The following is a 20,225-nucleotide window of genomic DNA, read 5'->3' on the forward strand; positions in this document are numbered from 1 at the left end:
GTCCTCTGATTCTCCTGTGAAGCTTTCTACAGGATTTTCTGCTTGTTCTTCTTATGCTAAAAGACCGGAAGACAAAAGAAGGTGACACTCTCAGGATGCGCTGTGTGAGCTGGTTGTTGTTGGGGACCTGCCTCCTGGTCCTGGGCCCCGCCGTGCAGGGAGCCCCGAGCCAGTGCCCGACCCTCTGCCACTGCCACGGCGACCTCCAGCACGTCATCTGCGACAGCGTCGGGCTGAAGAAGATCCCTCGGGTGTCCGAGGCCACCCGTTTGCTGAACCTGCAGAGGAACAGCCTGGGCAACATACCCACAGGGTCCTTCAGCGAGAGCAAGGGTCTCATCTCTCTGCACATGCAGCACTGCCAGCTCCGAGAGATCGGATCCCAGGCCTTCAAGGGGCTGAAGAAGCTCATCTACCTCTACCTGTCCAACAACGAGATCAACAGCATCAAGCCCGGCGCCTTCGAGGACCTCACTGAGCTCACCTACCTCTACCTAGATGGGAACCAGATCAGCGACCTGGCCAAGGGCATCTTCTCCCCCATGATCAACCTCTTTATCCTGCAGCTCAATGACAACAAGCTGCGGGAGCTGCGGCCGGGGACCTTCACCGGCGCCAAAGACTTGCGCTGGCTGCACATGAGCGGGAACGAGCTGACCACCATACAGCCGGGCTCCCTGGACGACGTGGAGAACCTCGCTATACTTCACCTGGAGAGGAACAAGATGTCCACCTATCCCAGCGCGGCAATGGGCAAACTGCGTGTGGTGGAGGAACTCACGCTGGGGAAGAACCCCATGAGGACCATCCCTGACCGCGCCTTCCAGAGCTTTGGACGCTACATGGAGAAACTACACCTGGACAACATGAGCCTGGAGAAGGTCAGTTGATGCTTTTACGGGGTATTTACTAGACGGACAGTATGAATCTCATATCTAAAACCTTCAGACATCACAAATTCAAACCACTGAAAGGTGCTGCTGCTAAAGAAGTTAGGTAAAGTGCTCCTGGTGTCTCAGCTACTTTTCAAACTTTTGTAAAGAGTCCAGAAAGAAGATATGAGAAAAGCAGATTAATTCAAACCCAGTGTTAATTAAAGACTTGGCAGAAGGTCTTTATATTTTTATATCCGTCTTAATATTTGTTTTGGTCTGGCATACGTTTATGTACAAACTTGCCAGTGGTCGACACCCCCTGCAAACAGCCGACAGGCATTTATATCACTTCACACACACACCGTGTTTGGGAACATGTGTTAACTGATGCCTCTGCAGAGGTTGTTTATCATCAAGCCCAAAGTACTGATCAGATTAACCAACCAGCATTTACATACACAGAATCGTCATTATTCCTTGGTTGGTTTTGTCTAAATGGATCCCGATAATTAAAACCTGATGCTGTATTTTTCCATCTATTGAATGTAGATGTGATTTGGGTCATGCTTAAGGTAGCGCGTGTTAAAACAAGCTGACGGTTAAGTTGTGGACGTCCATAGCCGATAACATAAATTGTTAGGAAAGGCTTTAAACTCCATCACCATATGTGAGTGATGGGCAAACTGCCGGCTGCTGTTGTGACTCTTCTCTCTCCAGTGGGAGTTTCCAAACAATGTGCCACATTTGTTGGGTTTAGATCTCGCTTGACGTGGAAACAAACTATTTTTAATTTCTGCGTAACTTTAATACACAAAACTAAACCAGAGTTTGTTTTTTTTGTTGTTTTTTTTTTCTATAAAGGGTTTGTCTTTGTATTTTGTCTCTTTGTCTTTAAAGATAAATCTGAGGAGCCACAAGATGATTGAAGTGATCAGAATATATATATATACACATTTCTGAAGTACAAAAATATCCATATTTTTTCTCGTGGATTACTGAATACTTTCACCAAACAGCGGCGTAGCACAAACATCTGGGCCCCGAACACATGCAGCCTCAGTGGGGCCCCTTACCTTTCAATACATACACTGTCAGACCTGCACAAATAACTGAACCAACAAGTAAACACATGCATCTACAGTCGTTATTAGGGACGTAAGTAATGCAGTGTTTTACACAAATTTAAGAAAGTCTGTACAATCTGAAATCTCAGCCTCTTTTCTCAAACTATGAGATGTCAGACTGTTGGAGAACATTACTTCCAAAGGGTTTTTTAGGCCTTCTTTAAAAAAGAAATGTAGAAAGACACAGTCCAGTCTGTTGAAACATAAACGGACTACAGTGTTAGAGCCTGCTATCACTCTCAAGTCGATGGTCTGGTCTTAATTCGGGGAACTGGTCGAACCTTTACGAGCGCAGCTAGTATGACATCTTCAGTAACATGAGGTTATGGTGATAATTAACCTGGAGCTGATCCTCCGTCTGTGGCTGTTTCTAACACTGAAGACGATGTTGCTTCATTCATCATATTATAATATCACCTAGCTATGACCTAGAACCTGAGAAGCTCTAAGATCGTTTTAGAGACATGAAACAGCCAGTAAAACTATTTATTCAGCCAACACTAATAATTTACTTAAACATGAAACAATTGCATGGTTGCTTTTTGAAGAACTGCTCATAGCTCGTGTCCACACTAGGGCCATGTTCACACCGACCATAGCTCCGCATGAAAACTCCGCCAACGCAGAGGGAACAGGCGAAACAATGCAGGGTCAGCGCCCAGCAAAAAAGTCAAACCTGATAGATCAAATAGTTGCTATTGTGATGTGTTTTTTTGACGTCTCAAGAGCCTTTAAACACATTAATATTCATTCATTTGATGAAAGGTCACAACTAGACACGTGGATTATCCAGAGTAACCTGGGATATTGTCTCTGAACATCTCTGGTGTATTAGGGTGGACAAAGTGTTCAAAAAATGAACCGAATCTTCTTGGGTATTAAGTAATTAAGTAAATGTGTTTTTGGAATTTGGGTGAACCAATTCTTTTACTATCAACAAGTGAGGCAGCTGGAAAATACTTGGTCGCAGCTGGAAATGGTTGAAAGCATCAAACTGAATCTGGTACATTTTTAGAACCTCAAGTTTTATTTTACATGGCAAATATGAAGTCTGGCTGCTGCGTGGTAACATGACCCTGATCCAGAATTTCTATTTCCATCAGTGGAGCCTCGGTAGTGATGTTCAGATATCAGACAAGAGACAGATGTTTTCACTGCCGCCTGTAAAACGTCGATCTGTCCACAGCTCCAGTATGAATGTATTCAGTATAAGCTCTATGCTATAGCACAGACATTCCTGAGAGCACATTTGCTTCATGCTTGAGGTTAATCCGATATTTGAGTGTACTTGTGCCACAGTGTGGAAGCATCCCAGAGGGGGGAAAACTGTAAAATAACAGCCTTCTCACGCTGGGACTGTGTGAGAGCCAGGTGGAAGCAGCAGGAGGCGGCGGGCGCAGCACACATGGCCGGTGAGATTAAGCCATTTTCCAGCCAAACGCAGGTATTTTTAGATTGTTTTTGTTTGCTGGACCTCAGTCAAGCATGTCTAATTATTACATAAGTGTTATTTTCAGCGAGGTGTGTTTTCTACTTTGCCTGGGAGGGTCCTGTAAACAGGTCAGGAGGGGTTAGGAGACAGGTAAACAGAGGCAGGGTGTTCCACAGTGCATGAAGAGGAGTATTTTTAGCTTGCCATCGCCCCAGTTGAATGGACAATTGGGCCCTTTGCGAGTGCCTTCCTGGCAGAGGAGTGGCCCCGAGAGGGAGACGACAGAAAGAGCGAAAACACCTCGGCCATGCTGGAAGTCATCCATCTTCCATTGCTTCAAAATACCAGGCCCTCGGCTACTTGTCGCTCTACAGTGGAAATTTCCAAACAGCCTCATCTCCTCCAGACTCGCATAAAACAACCCTTCAAAGACGAGGTCCCCCTCTCTCTCTCATCCGCCCTCTTCTTCCTCCTGGATGAGAAACAACTTGACACAACGTAGGCATCGGTTCATCTAGCACCTCTCTGAAGCTTTTAGCACCCTCGCAGATGCATATGAAGGAGAGGCGAAAAAAGGAGGGCAGTGACCGTCAGTGTTTACATAAGTGCTGGTGCAGAGCGAAGGATGAGAGGAGGCTTTCATGCCAGAGAAACACTGGCGAGATTCCCCTCGCTCGGCATCTGTCTGCCTTCTGACACACACACACAAGGACAGTTGTTGGTGGCGTGTCACCGTGCCAAGGTGTGAACCATGTTTTAACAACACTGTGTGCAGCAAAACCTGAGAACCACAAAGGCAGATTTGCATTGATTCACTGATTTGAAATTCCTCCCAGTGAGGATTCGTCGGTGCTTTGACATGAAAAACGACAACTCTATGCTTTGCTTTACCTTCTTCTAGTTCTCTGATGGTGCGTTCGCTGGAGTGACAGCCATCAAGTCGCTGCACCTGGACAACAACAAGCTTAAGTCGCTTCCCAAAAGCCTCGAGTTTGGCAGCATCACCAACCTCACCCTCTCCAACAACCCTTGGACCTGCACATGCCAGCTAGCTCCACTGCGCAGGTAAGAGACTCAACACTATACAGCCACCAAATGGCACCGTCACGCTGTACTTACGTTTGGGGGGGGTTAGCATTTGCTAATTAGCTCTAAACACAAACGTACAGCTGAGGATAATGGGAATGTCTCAAGTTTTGCAGGTATTTGGTGCAAACAAAAGTGCTGTACAAACTCAAGGCACCCTGTGGTTTTTGATCTCTCGATCTCACCCAATGGAGCACTGTAGAGCTGCAACAATTAATTGATGAAATTTGATGGTTCCATCTTCTTAAATGTTAGAATTCACTGTATTTCTTTGTATTAACATCATGGAAAATTTAAGATATTTGGGTTTTTTTTTTTTTTGGTTCTTTGGTCTGAGACATTTCAGAGTTCTCTTATGATTTATAGACCCAGTGATTTGTCAAGATTAATCGATAATGAAAATAATCATTAGCTGCAGCCCTGCAAAAGTGGATTCCCATTTTGTGTTTTTTCATGCACGCACACAAGGTGCCGATGTCTTCACACTATTCTACTGAACTACAGGTGGCAGGAATGTGCCAAAAATACAGTAATGCACAAGCAAAGACAGGGAGGATAGAAAACTGCCAGCAAGTAAACTGTAAAACTCATGTAAAACTGATGTAAACAAGGCAAGAAGAACCGGTTTTGTGGATGTTTCTTAAGGAAGGAAATGCATTAAACATGTTTAATGGAGCTCACAGTGTGGTTTGGTGAGTGACACTGAATGTAAACAATCTTTGTTTACATGAAAACTCCACTGTGCACCTTTAATATTTTGACTTCATAAGTTAAGAGATCAGCAGCGTTTCTGCAGTTCCTCCTGAGGGACATGAATGTGCAAGAGGAAACATGGCAATCCATCCAGTAGTAACATCTTCACCCTCAGCTAATTAGGAGTCTCGCCGCCAGCATGGCTATAAATCCTGTGACACGTGGAGAAACCAAGTAGCCGTCCCAAACACTCCACTCCTTATCTTTTGGCTTCTACCCGCAGGTGGATGGACTCCAGCCGCAATCGTCCAGATGCAGTGTGTGCTTCTCCACCTCCACAGAAAGGCAAGCAAGTCAGAGACAGCACCGCCTTCAGTGGCTGCAGAGTCAAGACAAAGAGAGCCAAGAAGGGCACACGTCTTTGAACACGCAGCCGTACAGGTACAGTACCTGCCACCGAGCGAGCCGAAGAAGTGACGAAAAAAGAAAAATCCTGTATCAGACAAAAACTAATGGTTGGAATTGTGTTGTCTTGACGGGACCACTAGGAGCTGCTGAGGGACAGAAATCTTCACACATAGCTTTGAAATTATACTAATAAACCAGGAGCAGTAAAATCAGTAAAACTACACTTTTTATGCTTTTGTTTTGAAAATTTTGTCACTGATGATCATCCAAATAAGTAACTGGAGACATTTCCCCTTTATATCAAGCCGGATTTTGATGCAACCGTAGTGACAAGTGAGGCTGTTGCTTGAAAATTTTGACTTAACTGAGATATAGTTTTGTTCTTCACTCTGGCCAAATCCAAAACCACATCTTTGCTGCGCTGCTCTATTATTCTGGTTTTCGCAGCTGAGATTCAGCATGGTGTGACATTGGATTCAGATATTACCACATGAGGTTTGAGGTGGTTTTGAAGTGTAGCCCAGGGTTGGCTTTGCATGATTCTGTTTTTTTCCTCTCTCTTCCTGACCGCAGAACTCTCTGTCCTGCCCTGTGTCCCTGTCTGAACTTTTCCATGTTGGCCCTGGGGTCCAGTGCAGCAAGTCCAGGTCATGGGGTCTCTGGCTGGAGGGCAGACTGTTTGATTTGGCTGCTCACGTTGTGTCTTTTCCACAGGAGACGCTGAGGAGGAGCCTGTCCAGGTGACCGGCTACAACGCGTAACGAAAGCAACTCTAACTCCTTCTACTTCAAGACTGTCCATCTATTCATCTGTCAAATGTTGTCACTAGTGTAAACACATAGATACACGTCCTCTCTGTCTGTCTGTCTGTGTCACACACACACACACACACACACACACACACACACACACACACACACACACACACACACACACACACACAAAGAACTTTATGGAGTGAGACATATTATCAGTATAATTTTCATTCATTTATATCAAAGATGAAGACTTAAGTATGAAGTGGAAGTGGACGACCTGCAGGTAACCACCAAAATAAAGGAAACATGTCAATAAGCAAGGGCTACAAGGACTGTTGTGGGCAGATTTGTTGTCTTTTCCTGGTGCATTCAGTACCTTCAGAGAACAGGATAAACAGCAAAATCAAAAAAGTCTGAATGTTTTTCCCCTGAGGATAAGTTTCAATGTCTTGCTAAGCATGAAAATAATGTAAAATAAAACCAACCCTGGAGTTTAAATCTGAATTAATTGATTTTTTTGGCCACTTGGGGGCAGTGGAACAAACTGAAAACATACAATCACCTTATAAAGTTATGTTTAGAGTTGTCCTCAGCTGATCCAGGCATATTTAAAAGGCTTGGTATCGGTAAAAAAATAAAAATAAATAAAAGCCAATCAAATGCCAATCCCCTCTTTACTGTTCTTTACTTTCCTTGAGTAACTTGATAACAAGCCAAAATTCAGTTTGTGGGGTTTGTGTGCTCTGCAGCTCAAACAAAGATCATCTATGAGTTAAACAAAGCATCACTCTGTAACACTACTGGACAACCATGAGCGCCTGTGCAGTTACTCCAACAGAGTTTTCTCCCAATCGATCTTTTATTCTAATCACATCAGTAATCTGAGTTTATAAACAGAACCTCCAGTCAAACATAAGCTCTAGGCTCCACCTGCTATTTCAATATGCGAGACACATACGTAATCAACATTGAATATCTTCTGCTGCTATGTAAATATAAAATGTCCGAGTGGACTCAGACTTGACAGATACCCAATGTTAAAACTCGGATCAGGATCAGGGCAGGAAGAACTTGATTCCTTGTTATGTTAGCAAACAATTGCCTATTTGCACATGGCGACTCTGATCAACATTATCATTCATTTGAATCCATGTTTCTGGAGAGCAGGTCCAGTATTCTCTCTCTTTTAGCTCCATTTTAAGTCTCCACCAGCTCCCGAGAAACACATCCGGCTCTTTAGCTGCTAAATGCTCCACTGTGTTCACCAGTTAGTTGTTAATATTATTGGTTTGTTGTTTGGTGCTGAGCAGGTAGTGGACAATGCTGCTGCTGCTGCTAGAAATGAGGTTGATGAGAGCAGAATTTATAGGCTGGCAAACCAAAACAATGAGCTAAAAGAGGCTAAAAGGTTCCATAAAGCTGCACAATCCGGAGACAATTCTTTGTGGGTTTCGTTGCTACAAATGACACCTCTCACATTACACATTGTCATTTGCTCCATTGTAAAAAAAAATAATGATTGGTGCAGCTTGAATATACTGGACATGACGTCTCTAAAACAGGTGATGATGCTCCTTTATTTTGGTGGTTATCTGTATAAATGATGAATTAACAATAGCTCCAAAAATAAATAAATAAATAAATAAGTAAAATAAAAAACAGAAAAAGAGGCAGAGAAACCCCTCAACATCCTACAACTGTCACTCAGGCAGGCATCAACACTCGTTTATCCTCTTTTCTACTTTGTGATGTCAGTTTCACACCCTCACCGCCTTGAGAAAAACAGCCATGACATTTAAAGTTAAATTCCGTATTTCACCAATATGTTTAAAAGTTGATAAGACTTGGAAGATGTGATTGAGTTTAGCAGGAGGATCAAGGCTTATAATTTGCTAAGCTACTTATCTTCCGGTGCCATTTTCCCTGAATGAAGGTATTTTGAGATCCCAAAGATTTATAAAACTGGATTCAGTTCATTTTTGGCTAAAAATGTACACAAATGAGAAGTGAAGAAGACAAGAAGACATCTAAAGATTCCCTTTAAAACATGGTTTGAATTGTAAGAAAAAGTGAAAAATTTCTTGCAAAACAATTTTGAGGATTACTGACAAGAGTTGACTTTATGCATATCTAATGTATATTCAATATCTTTACATTTCCTGGACTTTTGGAAGTGGTAACAAGTGCTCACATCCAATAAACCTTTAACGAAATAAAACCTTCTTTTTGTCTTTAATGCTACTTCTTTTTATTTTTTTTTTACAAGATGCCTCATGACGGATCTCAAACAGAGCTTACTGTACATTCATGCTCCTGCTAAATCTAGTGATCTGTCTCCTCCTGGTGTGTGAAAGCTGTATTGCATCATTGAATTTTTGATTTATGTGGTGCAATAAATTTGATCCTTTTATCATCTTTAAAGAGATGCAAGACCGACTCACTGTTATTTCCTTGATGCCCATTACAGATATGACCTTCTTCACAAGCTCCGGAGGACAAGGGGAACCAGCCATGATGCCTGCAGTTCAAAAATAAAATGTTACCAGTGAAAGCCACACTTCAGCAGGACAAGTTTCATTAGGGTTCTGCAGGTTTCAACAAGTTAAATTTCAGATAATTTAAGACCTTTTTAAGACCATTATAAATGAAATTTAAGACTAATTTCACCTCCATACTGGTAAAATAGTAGAGAGGATATAAAAAGAAAATCAGTGTCCTAGAATTACTTGCAGACTAAATGAATTTATTCACATTCACAACTGTGTGAGAGAGAAAAAGGGATTAACACAGCAGAAGTCTTATATAACAAGGCCACAACAACTCAACAATGTAATGCCCATCAACTACACTGTGTGTGCGAGTGAGAGACGGAGACACAGGCCCTGTTCAGACCTGGTATTAACATCCGTCTCGGATCCGGGTCCGATCGGAAGTGGTCAGCTCTTCCAGGTGTGAACACACAAGCTAATGTGCATGTTGCTGTTATGTATAAAAGCAGAATATCCGTGTTTTTCTCACCTGCTTCCACTGACGACAAGTCATATTTAGGCAGGTCCGGCTGGTTGACCATATCAACATACATGGTGGGGGTGCCATAGATGAAGGTGCACCTGTGAGGGGAAACGGACCAATGAAGAGAGTTCATCTTCACTGACAAATTTCCAGAATAAACCTGCAAATACGTGACAACAATAAAAATTTTATGGGTATGTCAGTATTTTTTTTTCAAACTCAGAAAGAAAAACATTTGAGACAAGAAAAACTGCATCCAAAAGTAAAATCTAAAGCAACACTGGATGACTTTTAGGAGATGGCACTAAACTGCAGCAGCAGGTAAAGTGGGCACATGGACGGACTAACGCGTCTGTTAACATTTCTCAACTCTTCTAGTCTTTTACTCGTCTGTACCCAGAGGCCAATTGCCTCATAATCCGTCTATAGGTAGGCCGCTTCAAAAATCTGAAGATTTATTAATAAATCCAACTTTTTCTGGAGTAAAGTGAAACAGTAAAGTGAAACAGTAAAAGTGAAACAGTAAAGTGAAACGAAAGAGTGTCAGTTTCTGAGGATGGTGATACTCGCCCTCTATGTTGCTATTGCCATTTTGAATTTAGGTTAATAAAGTGTGAATATTTTTACATCAAGGTTATTTACTGTAGATATAAGTGGACAAAGGTGCGTACTATACAGTATATAAAACACGTCTTTAGTCAGATGGAAAAAATATGACAAAGAACAAGTGAAGGTTGTTTCTGGCTCAGAAGCAGGGCCTCAGCTTGTGATTTTAGTTAACAGTCTCCATTAATTACTTTGAAAACACATTATGAAAGAATCTTCAAATGTGTAGTTTGAATGGTTCCAGCAAGAAAACCTGCTTTAATGTTCACACTGGTGTCCGACTATTGTTTTTATGTGGACTTGGGGTAAACAGTCTATGAGAACTATTAGCAGAGTCAGCAAAATCTGACACATACAATCCCCGTAAATAAAGATATAGAGTTTCTATAAAACCTCATGTTCTTGACCAATAAGCTCTAAGATCAGGGGTGGACAGGCGTTTCCCATCAGAACCTGAGTCTTTGCAGTCTGCTGCTACCTTGATCTCATGAGGTTATGAGGTTATTGTTGCCTACGTTTGATGACGTCAGAGCAAGTCAGGAAGAAGTCAGACAGAAATCTAACTGCCATGCCTTGTGCGGTGATCGCCGGTGATCAATCCTGTGCAGGCCTGGCTCTTCTCGAACAAACCTCATGTCAGTATAACGAGTCAGATGTCTGCTGTGAAAAATATTTCAATTCCATGAAATACTGTAGGCCCAAAGACTAAAATCTGGATTCTTGCTAAGCTTATAACAACTTAACATTTCATGACATTATGTCATTATCATGAGACTGAGTATTGAAAAAACAGACCTTTAGTCTCTTTGTCCCTGATAAACAAAACAAGAGGAAGTATCTAATCACTTTCAGGAATTGTCTATCCTAAGCAGAGCGTCTGACACAAACAACAAATGCTGACAAATGCTTTCCAGACTCTGCACAGTAACCACAGTGTTCAACTGGAGCTGCAACCACAGGAAGTCTTTATGATCCACTTGAGACTAAATCTCTTTTCTTCAGCATGCATCAGCACACAACCTGATGTGTTGCAAGATTTCATGTACATTGTACAATTTTCGGTAACTGATGTGGAAATGTGATTTCTATCTAAATAAAGTACAGTAAATAGGATGATCATTTTATGTGCACAACAGCAGCTAACAACTGAATTCCTTCAGATTTGGTTGTTCAATTTAAAATAAATAAATCCCTAAATCCCAAAGCAGCCCCTTTCATACCCTTGTATCCCATGGTACAGAATTAATAGTGATTCAATTCTAAGCAGATTTAATCCTTTGTTACAGGGTATTAACCCCCCCCCCCCAACCACTTGGAGCCAGCAGTGTGTGCAGCTGCCTTGTGCATGTATGGAACTGGATAAAGATTTCTGATATTACCTTTCACTCTCCAAAGCTGCTATGTTGGCCTTTCCATCGTATCCGGCAGAGGGAAAGATCAGGGAGGTGCCATGCACGGCCATACACATCCCACCACCCACGGAGCCAAAGCAGTGATACAGAGGCACAGGCAGGCAGATCCGAGTGTCAGGCTGCAGGGGGGGGGGAGAGACAACAGTCAAACCTTAGGTCGGGAATCAGGACAGCTGTACAGTTTCTGAGAGATAATAACTGATCATTATGCACAGAGAAGCTACGTCTCTGCCTGACTCCAAAAGTTTCATAACAGTTTGGCTTTGAGGCATCACTTTTTTTTTTTTTACTGTTTCGATATGACAAGAATGGTTTTCCCAGGCTAGAGAGTCAAAATAAACTACAGTGTGTGTTTTCATGGTGATGAACGAACATGTTCAACCAGAGCTACAGTGCGAGTCATTGATGACTGAACAATGGAGCTCTGCGGCACAGAGGACTGAGATATATCAGGCTCTGCACCCTCACATAATACTTGTGTCATAGAATACATTCATTGTTGGTTTGGTTTCTTTTAATGGGATTTGTTGACAATAAGACATCAGTAAACTTTTAAATCAATCAGTCTTAACAAAATAACAAAATAAATACACTCCCTGGTCAGATGAGGTTTAATGAAACTCTCAGATGATACATGAGGTTATTAAATAATGTCTTGCTTAAGACTCACCCTCCAATGGTATCCCACTCTCCTGCCAACAAAGTAGGCATCGTTGACAATGTTGTGATGAGATAAGGTGGCACCCTTTGGAGCCCCAGTTGTGCCCTGATAACAAAAATTGGAAATAAATTACAGCATTTACAAGGCCATAAAATGGCTTGATACAGCATGTCAAGGTTACTGTGATAAACTGCTTCTATTGCTCTCTAAACAAGGTGACACTAACAGTCAGAGACCAGGTAAGCAGATGTTTCTGTCTTTGTAAATACAGCTAAAAACGTGAACTGAAAGTGCATGTGAGGAATTTGAGAATATAAACTGTAACTCAAGATAATCTACAATAAACTTTTATTTTCTATAGATGTTTAAACAGGGAAGTAAATATACTGCAAGTGTGTGTTCCTACTTTTTATGGTTTTCTTGCAATCAGGGTCGCAACTAACAATTATTTATTTTCATAAACTATTAATCTGTCAGTTATATTGATTTATGATTAATGATTGAAAAGAAATTTGAAAAAAAAAAAATCGCAGTTTCTCAGAGCTCAAGGTGACGTCTTCAAATTGTTCGTTTTTATCTTACGGTCAAAACCCAAATATAAATATATTCAAATATATATTATACAGTATATTACCCGTAACATACTGAGTTTACAATAATGTGAAACAGAGAAAAGCAGCAGATCATCAAGATGGAAGATAAGAAGCAATTACTTTGCTGTCTACTGGCTAATCGATTCATCAGCTGATCTACTTGCAATTATTCGGTTTGTGTCTTGTGTTGATCTTAATAGTTTGACTTGATTGGTTGGATGATGTGAGAAAGATAATACACATTCCTGAGTGAAAACTTGATGATTGAATAACACCTGGGAACAATTCTATAACCTTACTGGGTTGGCCCCTTGATCTTTTGATCCTCCTTTTGAGCCCCCTGGTAAATTGACCCTAGGTGTTACACTGTAAGGCCTCTAGAGGAAATTACCTTTAAAGAACAGTTTCTTTCCACAAGCCATCACTCTGGCGAACACTTAGATCAGTCACACAGGAACAATAACCCCTGACATCAAACACTGCAATATAGCAGACAACGTACATATACACTCATCCCCTGCCTGCATATTTATCTCATATTTTTTTGCACTACTTCCATTGCTCCTTTGCACTGTCTGACCCATCCAACACTCTTGTCTTGTTTTTAACTGTATATATATTCATACGTATATGTATGTACCAACCAGCACTGTAAAACCGGAGACAAATTCCTTGTATGTGTCCACATACTTCGCCAATAAAGCACATTCTGATTCTGATTGTTTCTACACTGTATGGATGTATTTACATACAGTGTAGAAACAATCAGACAAGTGTATAACTGTCCCCCTGCCCTTCATTCTGGGTCAGTCTATTGCCTCAGACCTGCTCTGTGTCAGTCATCGTATTCTGGAAAACCAATACACTCACACCATTACAGCGAACTTGGAACTAAGGACTGAATTTTCTTCAACAGATGGACTGTGTTTTTCTCTTTTAGCATTTTGGCGACCTGGTAGAGTTGAAACTTTGTGTAGGAAAAAATGCCCACATGTTTTTATTTTTTTCACCCGGTCTCAGGACTTCTGTACTCTTCTTATGGAAAATCGGTTTATAACATTTATTATTTACTGCATGTCCAAAAGGGGACATTTGTGTTTGTGTCACAGTAAAATCATAAGTGTGCCGGTGGTTAAACGTCCAGATGAATGAATGTCTCTTCGTCTGGAGGAGGCCAGGAGGAGGAAAAAAGGACATCAAGCCACTTTTCCCTAATTCCCTCAATACTAAAGCGTCTCAAACCAAAAAACATGCTCGAGCTCACACAGACGTCAACAGGGTCGTTGAGATTCATTAAATTCAGCAGGAATTATGCAACAATTACCGAAGTGAACTGGATGTTTATTGGGTCGTCGAACGAGAGCTTCTTCTGCAGATCCTGAAGCTGTTGTACGTACTGGCTGCTGCCGGCCTGCATGACGTCGTCCAGATGAAGCATTCCCGGCTGTCGACTATCCAGAACAATCACGGAGCGGAGATCTGGAAGTCTGAGGGGGAAAACCAAACAAGTAAAAAAAAAAGAAAAAAAGAAGAAAAAAAAAAAGATATGGGTCATGTTTTGTAACTGAGGGCCTCCATGTTATACTGTGACAGTCGGCAGCTTCAACTGTCTCTCCCTGTTACTGTACAATCCATTTTCCCTGAAGGACACACATGAATCTCACTGTACATGTAAAAACAGAGCAGCTGCTGGGAATTTTTCCACATACATACTGAGGTCAGGAGATCAGATTCCTCCAGTTTCATTTCACCCACAATGTTCAGAAATCAGTCGCCGTCAGCGGATTCACTTGTGGGGATTAAGTACATTTTTCAAATCGAGTTCAATTTGCCTGTGAGACATTCCTGGATGGTTCCCATAGAAAAGAACAGGAGGGGGTGGGGGGTGGCTGTGCGCTGCTCTTTAATGGAGGTGGGGCAGTTCACCAGAATTAGATTTGCAAAAACAACCAGTTAGTTTTCATCTTTCAAGTCGGTTCTCTTGTAAAATTAAAAAATAGCATTTCTGGTGTGACCAGGCCTTTATTCTGAAAAAATATCAGAATTAGCAGATATTCTAATTTATATTAGAATTAAAAAGACACCATGTGTAGTTGTGTTGACCCCTAAATTCCCAGACACAACACAGGGACTCATCTTGGTGTGATTTCTGTGTAGTTTGCTGTGAAAACTTAGAAACCAGGAACAGTGACGGGTGGACACCAGCGTCTGTACCTGGCACTCTTGATGTCGGATGGGCTGGACGACTCGATCTCTGGACATATGCGTCGCAGCATGTCACAGTACTTCTGGCTCTTAAACTGCGTGGGGCACACAACAACTTTACACCCAACCTGTGAGAAGAGGAGCAGAGGATTCAGCTTTTCTAATGCAACGCAGTCTCTGCGTGTCATGACAGTAAAACCCGTGTGCGAAAGTCACCGACCTTCTGCAGCGCAAACTCCACCTCCTGCAGCTGGTACGCCGGGTTCACTGACACCTGATGGGTGGTAAAACAAGGACAAGCTGCTCACGATGGAAAGAAAAAAAAAACTCAAGCTTGACTGACATGAGAGCTGAAGCAAAGACAATGCAGCTGTGACTCACCAGTATAATTCCAGCTTTGGCTGTTGCAAACTGGAACAGGACCCACTCGTAAGTGTTGGGTCCCCACATGCCGAGCCTGTCCCCCTTCTTCAGGCCAAGAGCCAGCAGTCCAGCTGCAGCCTGATCCACCTACAGAGACATCACAAAGACATGAACTGGTTTCATGAGTGGAGCTGAAGAAGATACTGTCCAAACATAATTTTTTTTTTTAAAAAAGGAGCCATTTGTATGTTTTGCTATTGCTACATAGCTGGCGTTAGCATTGACAGCTGTTTCCTTAACATTCTTGGGAAGATCGAGATTCGGCCATAGTTGTGTTAACAAGACTAGAGGGTATAATACTCCATCTGAGCCGCACTACTTCTTCAGGGCAGACTGGATGCTACAGTGACTCGCTATCAGACAGTCTGGCCAGACCGGGGCTAGCTGGTTAGCATTCTAACTTCAGTAGAAGAAAAGAAGTGATAGAAATAATGAGAGTTGTTAATGCTAATGTTGGCTATGTAGCAACAGCTCTTTTAAAATTTTACTTTTCATCTTGCAATGCTGTTGCCTCACCCTGCTTGTGAAGAGCAAAGTCTAACACATTAACAAACATTGAGTTCAAACTTGAGTTTTTTTCTGATTTGTGTGAAATGAAATAAATGAAAACACTCGAAACTTCCGAGGACCATAAATACTTGGTATAATAATATCATGGTCCCTTTTCAACAGTCATGATGATTTTCCATATAAAAGAAAATAATCATTCATATTATTAAACCATTAATCTCCAATGAGGTCATATTGTAGTTAGTGCCTGTCAAGTAGAGACAGCACCATGACCATGCAGGAATAATGATAGCAAAAAGTAACGTAAGCAAAAATGAGTATTTCAATTTTCATTTACAGAGGACCTAGTTATGGAATTATCATTAAGAGGTTTTATATGACACCTGCTATCTTAAGACTGTTTCTCTCTGTGTCAGGTTGACATCAGTATGTCATATCAGTGCGTGTTTGTGAACTCTCCGCCCCTAATCCACATGAAATGTTTTAAGGTAACTGGGTGAAAGTTGAAAGACTGAACAGGACTGAACACGTAGGTGACTGGAAGAAGACCTTTGAGTAAATGTTGACATGTCATTACTCTAGTTACAGTCACTGCTGTGTTTTCTTGCCCTGACAAGTCATGTCCTCAGTGAAAAAGCTCCACTAGTCCTTTTTACTGCAGCATCATCACTTATATAAATAGTAAATGATTAGTATAACATTGAAGTTCCTGTTTTCCTTGAGTAATTCCATTTTAAGCTACTTTGACAGTTTTAGTTACTTTTAAGATTTAGATTATTAATACAAATTATAATCAACTTACATTATTGGTGTTTATTATGGTCTAAGATACCCAGAGCAATATTAAGTAGTTAGCTGCAACACTGCTGATGCTTACACATGAATGCATCAATTTTAATCCAGCGATATAATATATTATTCTTGTATGGTCCATCTGCATAAACAGTACTTTAACTTATTTTACTTTGAGTATATTTTGATGCTAAAACATACTTTTACTTATGTAACATTTTGAATGAAGGAATTTCATTTGTATATTTATACTGTGGTAACATAGTACAATTACACAGACAAAACAAACTTTTTTACCCTTTTTTCCTCCTTACTTTAATATTTAATATTTTTGTGATTGTTTGTCCCTTATAAAAGACAAAATCAATAAACACATTACATTATATACAACACCATTACGTCTCTTTAAATAAATGTGATCAGGGATGTAGGTTTGGTTTAATGATATGTATTGCCACTGTCTGTTCAGTTCCTTTAAGAGAAAACATTGTGCTTTTCTTCAGCCCTAAATAGTGCCTACAGGCTTTTTCTCAGGCTCAATTAGTACCTAAAATACCTGCACTGTCAAGAGAGGGCAACTTTTATGTTTCCTGAAAAGTGAAACCTGGGGCAAAAAATTCTGCATATCACTCACTGCAGCTTCAAAGCTAAACCGGTTTGAGTGCATAGTGATAAATGAAGGCACGTCAGAGTATAAAAGTAAAGTGCCTTACTGCCGTACTGGACATGAAGTGTTTCCACTGGCCTTTTTGGAGTCAAATGGCTGAAATGTTTATAGGTTTGGAGTTTGCACGAAGGAGCAGGTGGAGCAAAAATGGAAAGACAGAAAATCAGCAACTGTTTTTATGATCAATTAATCCTTTCAGTAATTTTTCAAGCAAGAAAACATTGTCTAGGTTTTCTGACATCTCACCTCAACCAACCTGAAAATCACTGGCTCTCGAGTACAGAAAGGACTCTGATTTTATTGGAAAACTTACATCCTGCTGAAACTGTGCGAATGTCTTGCGGACGCCGCCTTCTAGAAAGACCAGCGCCTCTCTGTCAGGGCAGCGCTCCACAGTCCTCAGCAAAGACTCTCCTATTGTAGTGTGGAGCAAAGTTGTTGATGAGGTGCCGTGGGCATAACTCGTAGTTAGGCTTGGGATGACAGGCGGAGAGTCCACGTGGATGCCACTGCAGGGAAACAGGAGTTAGATGTTTACAGACATTTTTACAAATGTAAAATGAGTCAAACTTAAACAGAGTTCTGAATATGTGTGTGAAAACCAATACAAGTTATCTATTCTGCCCCTTTTAGGGTTAGGGTTCTTTCTCATTCTAACCCTAACCTGCTTTTGATGACAGTAAATTGAAAATATTTGGGTTTTGAACTGCTGGATGGAAAATTTGGAAATAGGACACATTTTAAGAAACATTTTAAGAAACATTTTACAAACTAAAACCAATTATCTTGTATCTTCATTTGACTCAGTGAGGACAAAATCAATTGTGACAAATTGGAGTGGTGATGAAAGATGCTTTTGAGTTGTATTATCGGAAATGTAGGATCCATGCTTGATCGATTGAGCCATAGTTGTGTCTGAAAATCATGATCTCTTTCCCTCTCGCCTTTAAAGTCACAGAAAAGAGGCAGCGTCTTTAACTTCTGCGTTGTGACATATGACACACCTCAGCAGCTGTGACTCACCACAAACTAACGGTCAAGTGTAGTTTTGTATGATGACTGTGGGGAGCAGGTTGACCCACAATAATTCCTGATTGTATAAATGAGTTCATGACAAATCATCAACATCAAAATGTTTGATGGGAAGAAAAGGGAGCATTTTCCTGCTCATGTAGTTAAAACTTCCCCGGCTGGAACTTTTGTTGCATGCCTCCCCCCACTTCCTGTCTGTCTGTACTATGAAGTGTCCAATAAAGACAAAATGCCAAAATAAATAAGAAGAAAAATCTATGATACTGGCAGGCAGTGGTGGACGTGCCTGGATGGTTCTTTAAGTACCAATACAACAATGCAATAAAAGCCTACTTAATTACAAGTAAAAATTCTGCCTTCAAAATCCTACTTAAATAAAAGTACAAAAGTACGAGCAACAAAATGTATTTTAAGTACCAGAAGTACTGCAGTAAAATGCTGCTGTGACTGATATGCAACAATGTGTAAGCAGGTTTAGCAGGTTTATCTAGTTGATACAGTTCCTAAACAGGTGGTCATAATGATTGATGGGAGTTGGGGAGGAAGGAAAAAAAAGGACCGCTACAAAAATCTTTTTTCAGTTTTTGGACTTTTAATTCATCTTTGCTTAGTCTGAGAAAAAAACTGACAATTTTACATCTTTGGACCTCAAACAGTTATTTAATGAAACCAGGGAAACATCCTAAATGTGGCAAGGAGACCAAACCAAACAGTAATTTATTGGTTTTGTAAGTGGCAAAAAGACAAATAGATGGTAACCACTGGTTTAATCTTTTATGGTGTGTGTATTTTATCATGTTTTTATTTAAAATCTTTTAACTCTACTTGTCAAATAACTGTAGTGGAGGAGTCAAAGGATAAAGTACCATAAAGCACAAGTACCTTAAATTGAGGTCACCACTGACCCCTGCTGTGGCCTACCAACAGACTTCCTTTTCTCTTGTTTTATCTTGAGACCAGTGACTTTATCATTCCAGTAACTGTATCAGATAAAACCACCTGCAGGCTGCAAAAAAACCTTTGCTGAGTGTGTTACAGTAATGCAGGGTGTGGACACAATAATCTGAACATATGGACAGTACAGTGCAGCTGCCTAGCAGCAGAGCAACCTATATGTACAGCTACGTGCTGTGCTGGACAGTGGTGTTTCGTTTGTCTCCTCCCCTTCCTTCCTCCGTCCATTAAACTACAAATTAAGCAGAAAACACACTGCACACAAATAGCACAGCTGAAATCAATACTACATGTGGGACAAGTGTTGCAGAACTGCAAACAACTTTAAAATATGTTACAATCACATGATCTTTCGCAGCAAGCGTGTGTTACATAATCAAAATAAAAAGTTGTGGACAAAGAAAGAAAGGAGATTGATTTAAAATGTTTGTTTTTCAAGGTGTGACTGAGTGAGTGAGTTCAGGCTCACGAGTTTTAATGATTGGTGAATGTTACAGAATATGATTGTTTATTTTCTTTTCCTACTCACCGACTTGCTGCAGTTGGTCCCGGCTGAAGGGAGCATGGTGCCCGCAGAACTTTGTAAACTCTGGAAAGAGCGCAGTTGTTCCAAAGAGACTGGGAGCGAAAGACGATGTTGGGGATCATTGTTGTGTGCAGCTGCAGCCCACCGCCCCTCTCTTCACTGACTCTGGCGGAGTTAAACTGACGGCTTAGTCCTGGCGGAAGAGGAAAGCCGCAGCCTGACGGCGGTCGGGAGAAAGTTGATCTTTTTGAAGGAGTGATCGGCAGTGTGCAACTGTTTCCAGTTCCGTGCTCAGACCTTGATCCGTCTGGGTTAACTTAGCGGTGCCACAATGTTTCCATGAAGCAGCTCCGTCCTGCAGGTGGCGCCAACCCTTCACTACAACTGAAACTGTAGAGACAGCATGACACCAAACACTCTGCTTGGAATACCTATGTCTCTTCAATTACTCCTTCT

The 20,225-nt window shown here is 41.2% G+C and overlaps 2 protein-coding genes across 3 annotated transcripts in view; one reads left to right on the plus strand and one right to left on the minus strand.

The window, feature by feature from the left end:
- chad (chondroadherin) overlaps positions 1–8,594 on the plus strand; it is an 8,739-nt gene extending 145 nt beyond the window's left edge. Inside the window, exons 1-4 of one of the 2 annotated variants that reach the window (XM_023406826.2) lie at positions 1–881; positions 4,333–4,496; positions 5,494–5,651; positions 6,333–8,594. The exon at positions 1–881 is cut by the window's left edge and continues 145 nt beyond it. In XM_023406826.2, the coding sequence (XP_023262594.1) occupies positions 54–881; positions 4,333–4,496; positions 5,494–5,635 (1,134 nt within the window). In that variant the 5' untranslated portion in view covers positions 1–53 and the 3' untranslated portion in view covers positions 5,636–5,651; positions 6,333–8,594. Of the gene's footprint in view, positions 882–4,332; positions 4,497–5,493; positions 5,652–6,191; positions 6,300–6,332 lie in introns of those variants that run through there. The other variant, XM_023406827.2, reaches the window with a different exon arrangement.
- Positions 1–20,116, minus strand: part of acsf2 (acyl-CoA synthetase family member 2) — a 27,122-nt gene extending 7,006 nt beyond the window's left edge. Inside the window, exons 1-10 of the mRNA XM_023406825.2 lie at positions 19,773–20,116; positions 17,571–17,766; positions 15,247–15,375; positions 15,086–15,139; positions 14,875–14,993; positions 13,985–14,147; positions 12,077–12,172; positions 11,374–11,525; positions 9,395–9,486; positions 8,818–8,894 (exon numbers count right to left, since the gene is read on the minus strand). Of these exons, the coding sequence (XP_023262593.1) occupies positions 8,818–8,894; positions 9,395–9,486; positions 11,374–11,525; positions 12,077–12,172; positions 13,985–14,147; positions 14,875–14,993; positions 15,086–15,139; positions 15,247–15,375; positions 17,571–17,766; positions 19,773–19,891 (1,197 nt within the window). The 5' untranslated portion in view covers positions 19,892–20,116. The remainder of the gene's footprint in view (positions 1–8,817; positions 8,895–9,394; positions 9,487–11,373; positions 11,526–12,076; positions 12,173–13,984; positions 14,148–14,874; positions 14,994–15,085; positions 15,140–15,246; positions 15,376–17,570; positions 17,767–19,772) is intronic.
- Positions 20,117–20,225: the final 109 nt, after the last annotated feature.

Source organism: Seriola lalandi, unplaced genomic scaffold (genome assembly GCF_002814215.2).
Source record: "Seriola lalandi dorsalis isolate HSWRI2012SDOR001 ecotype SW California unplaced genomic scaffold, Sedor1 jcf7180002054317, whole genome shotgun sequence".
NCBI lineage: Eukaryota > Metazoa > Chordata > Actinopteri > Carangiformes > Carangidae > Seriola > Seriola lalandi.